At 40.1% G+C, this 11041-nt stretch overlaps 1 protein-coding gene across 2 annotated transcripts in view; it reads right to left on the bottom strand.

The window, feature by feature from the left end:
• LOC121936807 (X-linked inhibitor of apoptosis) overlaps window positions 1-9654 on the bottom strand; it is an 18756-nt gene extending 9102 nt beyond the window's left edge. Inside the window, exons 1-5 of one of the 2 annotated variants that reach the window (XM_042479429.1) lie at window positions 8747-9654; window positions 4819-4918; window positions 3545-3623; window positions 2478-2511; window positions 767-955 (exon numbers count right to left, since the gene is read on the bottom strand). In XM_042479429.1, the coding sequence (XP_042335363.1) occupies window positions 767-955; window positions 2478-2511; window positions 3545-3623; window positions 4819-4918; window positions 8747-9626 (1282 nt within the window). In that variant the 5' untranslated portion in view covers window positions 9627-9654. The remainder of the gene's footprint in view (window positions 1-766; window positions 956-2477; window positions 2512-3544; window positions 3624-4818; window positions 4919-8746) is intronic. The other variant, XM_042479430.1, reaches the window with a different exon arrangement.
• Window positions 9655-11041: the final 1387 nt, after the last annotated feature.

Genomic DNA, 11041 nt, shown 5'->3' with positions numbered 1-11041 from the left:
CTCTACATTCCCTCTCGAGCTAGACTATCTAGGTCTCAATCTTCGCCTCGCGCGATCGCCCCTCCCGAGCTGGCCAGCCCCTATCGCGCGATTTCTCTATATCTCGCGATATCTCTCTATCTATCTATCTATCTCCCCCTCTTCTCTTATTATCTATCTATCTATTCTATCTATCTATCTATCTATTCTTCTCCTCCCTCCCTTCTTCTATTTCTTCTCTCTCATCTATTTATCATCTCCCTCTCTCTTCTCTCGTATCTCTCCCTTCTCTTTTCCCTCCCTCCCTCCCTCTCTATCTATCTTTCTCTCTCTCTCTCTCATCTATCTATCTATTTACTCTATCTTTCTTGTGTGGTGTGTGTGTGTCATCTTACTCCCTCTCTCTCTCCTCTCTCCTCATTTTTTATTTTTTATTACCCCAGGCCTTTGCTGAGGCTGCAAAGCTGCCTTGCATGCAGGCAGTGCTCTGGCACTATATAGGTAGGTTTAGGGGGCCTGTGCCACAAACGCCGGCTTCCAAAGGGCTCTGCATCCGCAGGGCTTTGGAAGCCGGCAGCCAGGGAGGCACCCCCCGCGCTGGCTTCCAAAGGGGAGCCCTTTGGAAGCTGGCAGGACAACCAGGTAAGTGTTCTTACCGGCGTACAAGACGCCCCCCCCAACTTTTGACCCCGTTTTAGAGGGTCAGAAAGTAGTCTTATACGCCAGAAAATACGGTAATTGTTTCCTCTACAACTTCGAGAAATATGGCAATATTTATTATGCTCACCTTTTTCCCAAGGTTCATGTAATACATTTTCTCTTTGGGCATTTATTAAATCTGCAACCAAAGTCTCCACAGATTTGTAGCTCTCTTCAGACAAGCAGTGCTTCCTTTCCATTGCTTTCCTAATTTCATCCAGGCTGAAACCCATATGTACTGCATTCTGTACGACTTGATTTTGTAACAATTCTTCATCTGCAGGAGCAGCAAGAGATTAAATTATAGTCAAATTAATAAAATTTGGTTTAAAAAAATAAAATGTGTGTGCTGACACAAGAAATAATTGTAAAGTATAGAATTTAGTTTTTGAAGCTGGATAGACAAAGGTTCAGCTAAGTGTTTTACCATCAAAGACTCAAGCACACAAAGTTAAAAGATGTATATTTTGTCCCTTTCATTCACATTTGTTTATTACAATGTAGAAGAAAAAACTACTTACAGTTAAGTTATCATTGGTCAGATCCATGTAGAATTAAAAATATTATGACAAAACTTTAAAGTATCACAGCTCTTGCCTGTAAGAGGTTTCAATTCAGTCCTTTCCATTTCAAGTTAAAAGTAGCAGGTAGCAGGAAATGAGAAAGCTCTGTTCTGAAGACCAACTGTCATCTGAAGCAAACAGTGCTGACCTAGATAGGCAAGTAGTCTAATAAGACAACTTTTTGAGACTAAAAAACTAGAATCCTGTTGGTGTTCTATGCATTTGTTGTACACACACACATATGTCTTCTTTTGGACCATATACAAAGAGTCACTCATTAGCCCCTCAATATACTGTCTGAATCCTCCCCCAAGGCAGCTTCAAAAACCCCAGGAGAAGAAAGTAACATTGTAGGTAACCAAGAAACAGCCCATCTTAGCTGCAATAGCAGCTGAGGGGAAGAGAACCAGGTTTGTTCTCCTTGATGGAGAGTGACCTCTTTTTTCTTCACCTGGCAGCAGCTTTGGGGGCTCCTGAGTTGCCTCCCTATCCCTTTCCCCAGTCAGTGAACAAATGCAATAACTCCAATAATTTATTACGGCAGACGGCCAGCACAAAATAATAAAATGTTTACAAAAATTACATTGCATAATAACACCCACCACTGGGGCTCTCCCTCTGGGGGGGGGAGAGGTGTGGAGCTGCTTTTATGGCACACTCCACTCCAGACACAATGCAAGATCTAACACTAAAATTTTATATTGGAGAAAGGGTGGCAGCGGCGAGGGAGAGAGAAGGAATGAGCTGCAACAAGGAATAATTTGAGTGTTTCTTGCTGCCAGTGTATGCCTCTGTGGTATTGGAAAGGTTGAGTTGCATTTATTGAACTGTACATTGTATGCAGTTATCAGATCAAAATGGTCAGATTTACAGACTTCTTTCAAGAAATGTTGATTAATATTAATATATGTAAGTTTTAGGCTGCATCTGCACTGCAGAAACAATCCAGTTTGACACTTTAACTGCCATGGTTCAATGCAATGGAATTCTAGGAACTGTAGTTTTGTGACATTTAGCCCTCCCTGTCAGAAAGCTCTGGTGCCACAACAAGCTACAGTTCCCAGAATTCCATAGCACTGAGTCATGGCAGTTAAAGTAGTGTCAAACTGGTTTATTTCTACAGTGTGGATATAGTCTTTAGTTGGTTTATGATTGCAAAACTTCTTTAATCTGATATCTGTTAGGCTTGCTGGATTACAAATTAAGTAGGCCAGTTGTAAACAATGGTACACAAACCTTTAAGACATGATGTCTTCTCAATCTCCTCTATCTAAAAAGAGAATTTGAGATTAGATTCCAATTAAATTAGATTAGAGATCATTTGACTTAACGAATTGGATGCAAGGAGACATAAATGGAAAGAAAATAAGCTACTGTACAAATGTTGATCCAGTGTTACAATAAGCAGATTCCACAGAAATTTATTTACTTATTTCATACTCACCTTATTTCCAAAACACTCAGAGATCTACAATATAAGCAGCATGATACAAATGGCCAAAAGAGCAAGTGGAATTACCATCTGCATCTTATCAAAATGAAGTCACAAAATGACCAGGTAGAATGACCACTACAAGACATGTGTTGAGAAAGACAAGAGCCAAATGTTAGGAAGGCACACTGGCGAGCCATACCGATGAAGCAGTCATGCTCTATCAACTCTTGCCCTAAGACAAGCAGTTATCACGGTTACTGAAACAAGTGGTAGCTTGTCCTAAGCACAGAATAATATTTTGGGCTTTGATTTTTCACTTTTTTCATAGTCAGCTACGGCTCCATCATGCCTTGGTCCCAGCAGCTGGTGAGAGGCCCTCCCTCTGTTCCAACTGCCACTGCTATGACTTGTGAGGGAGAGAACAGCAGCCAGAATCAGCTCCATCATGCCTTGTCTCAGCAGATGGAGAAAGGCCCTCCCTACTTCCATTACCAATGCCATGGTCTCTGAGAGACAGAATAATAAACAGCATCTGCTGAACCTCCTCATGACTACCATTCCCTTTTCCTTCTGTGTCATGTCTTGTGAGATTGAAAGCCTGATGGCATGGATGTGTCAAATCAACTTTTTTGTGGATTTTTTCGGGCTATGTGGCCATGTTCTAGAAGATTTTCTTCCTGACATTTCACCAGCATCTGTGGCTGGCATCTTCAGGGAATGCATTCTCTGAAGATGCCAGCCACAGACGCTGGCGAAATGTCAGGAAGAAACTCTTCTAGAACATGGCCACATAGCCCAAAAAACCCACAAAAAACTAAGCAGGTTATTGAGTTACAGAGTTGCTGCAGGGTGGGGTGGAAACACTTACTGTAGAATCCTGCACTGAATGAGTTAAGTGAATGCTGTTCACAAAATCTTGTCCTTTTTCTTCTAACAGGTATTTGCACCTAAACACAAAATATTTCAATTAAATAAATTAGTTGTGATTGTTTTAAACAGACTCTGTGTCAGAACATACAGTACACGCATCTGGGAGAAAACTGCAGCAAATAAAATAGAATTTCTTCATACGTTCTGAGAAATGAAAGTGATCAAAGCTTTTTAAAAACATGTCACCATCAAGCTTCCTAAGAGATAAAAAACATCTCCAAAAGGCTGCTTGAAACAGCAGCAACAGGGTCATTGATAAAAGCAGCATGGTTACCAATTTGAAAACAAAACAGAAGAAAACAAAAAGCATGCTTATTCCGCACCTTAATCCTGTATAGCTCTTTTACCCTGCCACTCTTGTTGTGCAAGGAGGGAGAAATCAGTTCAGCCTGTGGGGAGAAGACCCTCACACAAGGAATCACAGTGATCACTACTTCCAGGTGCATCCAAAGGTTGCCATGACATCTAGCATAATTTCAATTGTCTTAAGGACTGTTCACCAAATATCTTTATATTAAATGCTGATACTTTTTCAAATGCTGAAACTTCTGAAAATGTAATGCATTTGGCTTGTTCAATGTTGATACTTCTATAAATTTTTAAATCCAGTCGCACAGAGGGGATCTAGACCCATGGAAAATATGAATGAACATGAGGACAGGATATGTGACTGTGCACATACCACTCCCTCAACGCCAGAAACTGTCCAAATAAATAAAATGAAACAAGCAGATACTACATCAGGCAGCAGGGAAAGGGCAGAAGAGTCAATGCACTGGTTCAGCCAAGAAGCCAGGTTCCTCCTCCTGCCAACTTTCACTTGACATCAACCGCTCCATCAGGTCCACATGAAAAAGAGAGAAGGGAAATAGGCCACTACTTCAGCTCTGCTCAGAGATTGAGGATCTGTGGCTCCTCCTCAAATTTTTTCCACTCCATCTGGTTGTTATAAGAACTAGTTATAAACTAACAACTAGCTTCTGAATTTGCTTTTGTTCTTGCTCCATCCTAGTCTGTTGTCTTTTTGCATTGTCTATGTAACTCAAAGGAGCTTACAAAAATTATGACTAAAAACTACAGCTCACATCTTAAAAGCCAGTAAAAAAAATAAGTCATAATCATCACCATTAGCACAGACACCAGGAGAAAAACACTAGGATGCACATGTGTAAATCCTTCAATCAACAAACAAACAGAAGTAAAGATCCTTACCCAGGAAACCATTTTGCATGTTGCTGCCAAGGATCTTCATATGCCTTCCATTCTTGTAGTCCACCACCACAGTGAAAGCATACAACATTATCACCATTACCTGTGCACAAAGAGAGATTAGTTTTCATCCAGTATATGAAGCCTGCATATATTTTTTGTATACTCTAATTCAGTTTCAAAAAGGCACTTCCAGTGTTAGTACTATAAAACACTGCACACCAATAATTTGGCAAAGGAAACACATTTTCACTCCATTTAGATGCTCAGAACAATTTACAGTCTTAGATTATTCCTAGTCTGCTTTTAAAACCAAGTTCGCAAAGCTGCTTACAAAACTAAGAACTACAGCACATAACTTAAAATACATAGCTTTAATTTTTAAAAGACAATGCATTAAAATGCAAACAACCACTAACGCTAATTCAAAGCCTAGGCAAATAAAGAGCTTTTAACTCTTGACTGAAGCAGCTGTGAGCAACCTTTAGAAAATGCTCTAGAACTAGGATGGGTTTTGGTCTAATTAAATGTGCCATTTTCAAACTCTCTACCTGAAAGGGATCATTTTCACATCAATCTGTTTTACAAGGAATATTTTTCAGCACACAGGATTCTAGGGAACAGTTACAGTATGCATACAGCTTATTTGGTTTATAAATGACCAGAGAGATTTTGTGTCACTATTACTTCAGATGAACTGAAGAAATAATCATGCTGAAGAAATAATCCGGTTTCACACCACTAACTGCCATGGCTCAATGCTAAGGAATTCTGGGGATTGTAGTTTTGTGAGACATTTAGCCTTCTCTGTCAGAGCTCTAGTGCCACAACAAACTACAGTTCCCAGAATTCCACAACATTGAGCTATGGCAGTTAAAGTGGTGTCAAACTGCATTGTTTCTGCATTACAGATGCAAGCGAAGTGTGCACCTTAGAAAACACTGAACAGCTGGCTGTACACTGCAGAGATGTATTTCAAAGTAAGCTTATCTCTTCCTAGCTTTTTATTGAGGAACCCACTCCCCCAAGCTTCTGTGGTAAATATTATCATTTTATATTCTATTCTATTACAGAAACTATTTTGGGTGTATGTATACATAAAGCAGGAACCAATGCTGTACTTCAGCGATGTCCAAACTCTGGTCTTCCAGATGTTTTGGACTTCAGTTCCCAGAAGCCCCAGCCACCTTAGCCAATGGTCTTGGATGCTGGGAGCTGAAGCCCAAAACACCTGGAAGGCCAGTGTTTGGACATCACTGCTGTACTTCTTCTGGACCCCACTGGACTGGTAGCCTCCTGCAGTCCCCCACCCCTACCCTGTTGTTGCCCCATGTATCCTAAACCTAGTCTGGAGGGCTGGGAAAACTTCTGGAGTCAGTTGGTGCCATACGAAGAAGCAGAAGCAAAAGAAAGTTATATTGCTGTTGAGCATTGGATCTTGGTTATAGACTTACAATTGGATATGTAGTCTCAAATCCCTACTCAGCCATGAAGGCCATTTGGAAACCTTGCTATATCATTTCTCAGCCTGTGACCGAATAAAATTTTTACTTACTTACTTACTTAGCCTAACATACCTCTATGACTTGTGAAAATAAAACAGGAGAGGAAACTGAGTTGGCCTAGTCAGTTACTTACTATTACAATTAACACCATGTTCTGGATAATGAGCTGTTCTTGGGAAGAGGAGGTTTTTATCTCTATGCAAAAGTGAAATAAATGACTTTGCAGTGCCCTTATCCTTGAACACTACTGCACTGAAAAGCAGATTAGACATGTACCTGATAAGTGAATAACAGAATGCATTTTTTGATAAAACCAATTCAAGAGACTAATAACAGGGAGAAAGATGGTAAGTAATCACTGAACTATAATCAGATACTACTCCAGAAAAGCTGCTTACACAGGATACTTATTCTGCTCAGAGCAAATAGGAGTCAACTGCTTTCATGTAAAGGAAAATCTTTGAGTGATGCACATTTTATAGCACTGGAAAAAGGTGCAAATATGTTTTCTGATCAGATGTTACCAAGTACAGCCATTTGGAGACAAGAAAGAATTAATCAAAAGAATTAGGAGACAAGGACAGAGAATTAAGCAAAATAATACATTTTTCATACCCTGAAATTAAAAAAAAATCCAGAACTTGCTGTAAAATGACATTGGGCAGTGGAACATAAATCAGAAGCAATTTGGAAAAAAGGTTGATTTGTGTCATTTCTGGAGGGAAATGGTCAGAGGATCTAGACTAGGATGGACAACTGTGCCCCTCCAGAAGTTTGGAGCCCACAACTTCCATCAGCTCTAATCAGCATAATCAATGGTGAGAGATTAAAGAAGTTGTCGTTCAAAAATATCTGAAGTGTCATAGTTCCCTACCTCTAGTCTACACAAATCAAAATGTAAAATTGTAAGTATAGGACAGTGATGGTGAACCTTTTAGAGGCCAAGTGCCCAAACTGCAACCCAGAACCCACTTATTTCATGCAAAGTGCTGTGTCCCTCTGGCTTTCTAGTAACAAATTCTGGCAAACTCTGAGCTGGGGTGATGGTACATGTGCCCACAGAGAGGGCTCTGAATGTCACCTCTGGCACGCGTGCCATAGGTTTGCCATCACTGGTATAGGAAATAATGCTCTCCAGCACAAACTATGGGTTAGGTTGTTGGACTAGGACTGGAGATCCAGTTTCAAATCCTCATCCAGCTATGAAGCTCATTTAGAGATGTTGGGTTTGTCATCTCAGCCAAACATACCTCTATGACTTTTGGAGATAAAATGGAAGTGGAGTTCTTCCAAGAAGAAAAAAAAGAATATCAAAGGAATACCAATAGTAGCTGAATAATGGATATTCAACATGACCCAGCTGTATCAGCTATTATGTTTTCTGAATAACCCTGTCAACTATGTTTTCCTATCCTGAAAACAGCACTTGTATTTTGCCACTAGGATTAAAGTGTGAATGCAGTGGGCCTTTGTTATCCACTAGGATTTGGTTCCAAGATTCCCCGTGGATACCAAAATCAAGTCCCATTAAATAAATTGGTGTAGTAAAATGGTTTCACTTATATATCAAGGTTTGCCTTTTGGAATTTCCATTTTTTGGAATATTTCCAAACTGTGACTGGTTGAATCTGTGGATAAAGAATTCATGGATACAGAGGGCCAACAGTATTCTTATTTCATTGGTGCTGAAAAAAGTTAGAAAACATGCTACAGAAAACTATAGAATGCACTACCAAATACCAGCAAGATGCTGAATTACATCATAGAGATGTAGCATCACAACAGCTGGTAAGGCATTTCGATTCAACAGCAGTTTGTCATTTGATATTGTTAAGCACCCCAAATCCACAGGATGTGGCATGTTATAAAATAAATAATAAAATGAATTTGATAATCAAGAATTTGCACAGAATCAAATATAGGAAAGGTAGAGAACACAAACTTTATAATATAACAACAAATGTAATTTCTTTAAAGCCTGATTAGTACAGGTAAGAACAAAATCATGCTGTGAATCAGTTTTTGGCTGAATAGACTATTCAAAAAGAGAACCAAATTTATATTAATAAATCATGTCACATTGCAAAACTGATGAGATTAAATCAAAGATATGTGTTCGTATAATCCAACATGAGAAAAAAAGTTACTGTTTTTGATTAGGTTTAATCAAAATTTGGGTCCCTGCTGGGAGAATGCAGACATACAAATGAAATAAAAGAATAAACAGAATCCTTCTTTCTCAATCTAAACCATTCAGATGTTTTGGACCTCAACTCCCAGGAGTGACCACCAGCACAGCCAATGGCCATGGATTCTCAGAGCTGAAATCCAAAATATCTGGACAGCCAAAGAGTAAAAGTCCCAGTTCAAACCAATCTATCCATGTAAAACCACGATCAAAATAGGACATTTTGAATCCAGCTTACCTATGCTATAAAAGCCTGCTCGAGCAAGCTGTTCCTTGCTAACCAAATAATTCCAAGTCGCAAAAGTCTTAATTCGAGTTTCATAATCTGCCATAGATGGATTTTGAGGGAGGCTGGCATTATGCATATTGCTTCTATTCAGCTTGGCATCACCAGATTGATTTGAAACATTTCCAATGTTCCCAACATCACGACCAAGGACAAAGAAACACCTTGGGAAATGGCGTCTATGTTCTGACCAAGCTTGATCACAAGGTTCCCAATTTTTCAGTTTGCCCCCACAACAAAAGCATTCGACTTCATCATCAATGCCAGTGTAATAGAGTCCAGCATGGGCCAGATCCTTTGGACTGACAGGGGCACAGGGTGGCCAGTTGTGAAAAGATCGCAGCCTAGTTTCTTCACTACACATGGCAGGATTTCTAGGGTAGATAGAACCTGAGAGATCAACCACTTGCCCAGTTCTCAACAGATAATCTGCATATAGATCGGAAGACTGATCAGGAACAGGTTGTACAGTAGTACTGGCTGAGCCATTTTCTGATCTGTGCTGACAATTCAGAAGATGATGTGTATCAGTCCTTCCAAAATTAATGTCACTGATAAACTTGCAATCTGGAGAAACTGTTCTGTGCCTTTCTACTGCAGAGTCCCCCTGTTGCCATCCTTCTACAGTCGTGTGACAACTAAAGCACTCTACTTGGTCTCGTTCTCCAGTGTAGAAGAATCCAGCTTGGGCTAAAGCTGAGGAGGAAACAGGACAGTCACTTGGAAAACTGGCAAATGTTTGGTGCCTAGAGATCTCATTAGCCAGCTCCTGCTCAGGATCCTCCTCCAAAGTGGCACAAGCTTCAGTGCTGTTTGGTCCATTACATGTCATCCCTCCTTCAGTGAAAGGTTTCCGCAACTGTCCTAAAGACAAACACATTAAGTTTAGAAAAGCAATGAAAATGTGGTATTTTTGAGTACTGAAAACACTTCAGATGCATTTTGCTGTTGTTGGGTGCCTTCAAGTCATTTCCAGTTTAGGGTGACCCTATTATGGGGTCTTCTTGGCACGTTTTTTCAGATCTTCATGTTTGCCATTGCCACTCTCTGAGGTTGAGATAGTGTGACTTGGCTAAGGTTACCCAGTGGGTTTACAGGTTGAGCTGAGAATCAAAGTCTGGTCTCCAGAGTCCATATGTTCTCTCTAGGAAACTTGAAGTCTTCCGGTGCAATTCTGCTGGATGTTGACCATAGACTTTTGCTGGAAAACCTAGCGGTTCCTAGACAAAATACTTCTTATGGCATTCATAGCTCTTCAAGCATGATTCTATGATCAACTTCTGACAAATGTTGTCCATAGAATTGTACTGCAGGACCAGAAGATTTCTAGAGAGATGTTCCCTCAGGTAAAAATAATAGTGTTTTTTTATTTGTAGCTTTTCCACATTTACAGGGGTCCTTCACCCCTAACTCCAGTGAATGTGGAGATAGCACTGTATCCTCTTCACTACTACAGTAGGTAAATATTTGCACAGAACTAGAAACCTCCTCCCAATATAGGCAAATGCATTTATTATTATTATTATTATTATTATTATTATTATTAACCTTTATTTATAAAGCCATATGTGCCTAGTATGTTCTAAGGAACTTTAGGTTGCTTACTTTACCCAATGGAGTAATTAAATAAAAATTGCCAGGCTGCAGCTTTCAAGGTTTCACTTCTGTTGTTTAAAGCACTGGGCGAGAAAAGAGTTTTTGCTGCCTGTCTATATCTCTAAACATTTTTATCTCCATTTCCACAGTACTGCAGAATGAGAATCAGGGCTGACTGACAGACCAGTCAGCATTGAAACATGTGTCTGTTAATCTGCAAACAGAGGCGCCTGGCAGGCAGGACCAATAACCCATGCTTTCATGGATGGCACAACTATTTTGCTTTTGCTTCCAGGTTGTGGTTGTTGTTGTGTGCTTTCAAGACATCTCTGACTTATGGTGACCCTAAGATGAACCCTGTAGAATTAATGCAGTTTGACACCGCTATAAACAAACAAACAAAGAAACAAAGTCTTGTTTTGTCCTATGGAGTCCTGAGATCTGTCGTTTGCTATGGCCGCATAGCATGGAGCCCATGGCAGTTCCTTTCTGACTTTCCTGCAAAAAGGTGGTGTTATGGGTTCTGGGTAAACGGGGCCATAAATCCTTTTTACTTTATTGGTTTCTTCCTTCTCCACCCAGTAGCTTTCTTTGTGGATTATAAGCGCTGTTCTCTGTGTCTGCAGTGCTTTCTCCAGCCTCAGTTTCATG

Source organism: Sceloporus undulatus, chromosome 7, assembly GCF_019175285.1.
Source record: "Sceloporus undulatus isolate JIND9_A2432 ecotype Alabama chromosome 7, SceUnd_v1.1, whole genome shotgun sequence".
In the NCBI taxonomy this organism is placed as follows: domain Eukaryota; kingdom Metazoa; phylum Chordata; class Lepidosauria; order Squamata; family Phrynosomatidae; genus Sceloporus; species Sceloporus undulatus.
This window is presented reverse-complemented; position numbering and strand designations above follow the sequence as displayed.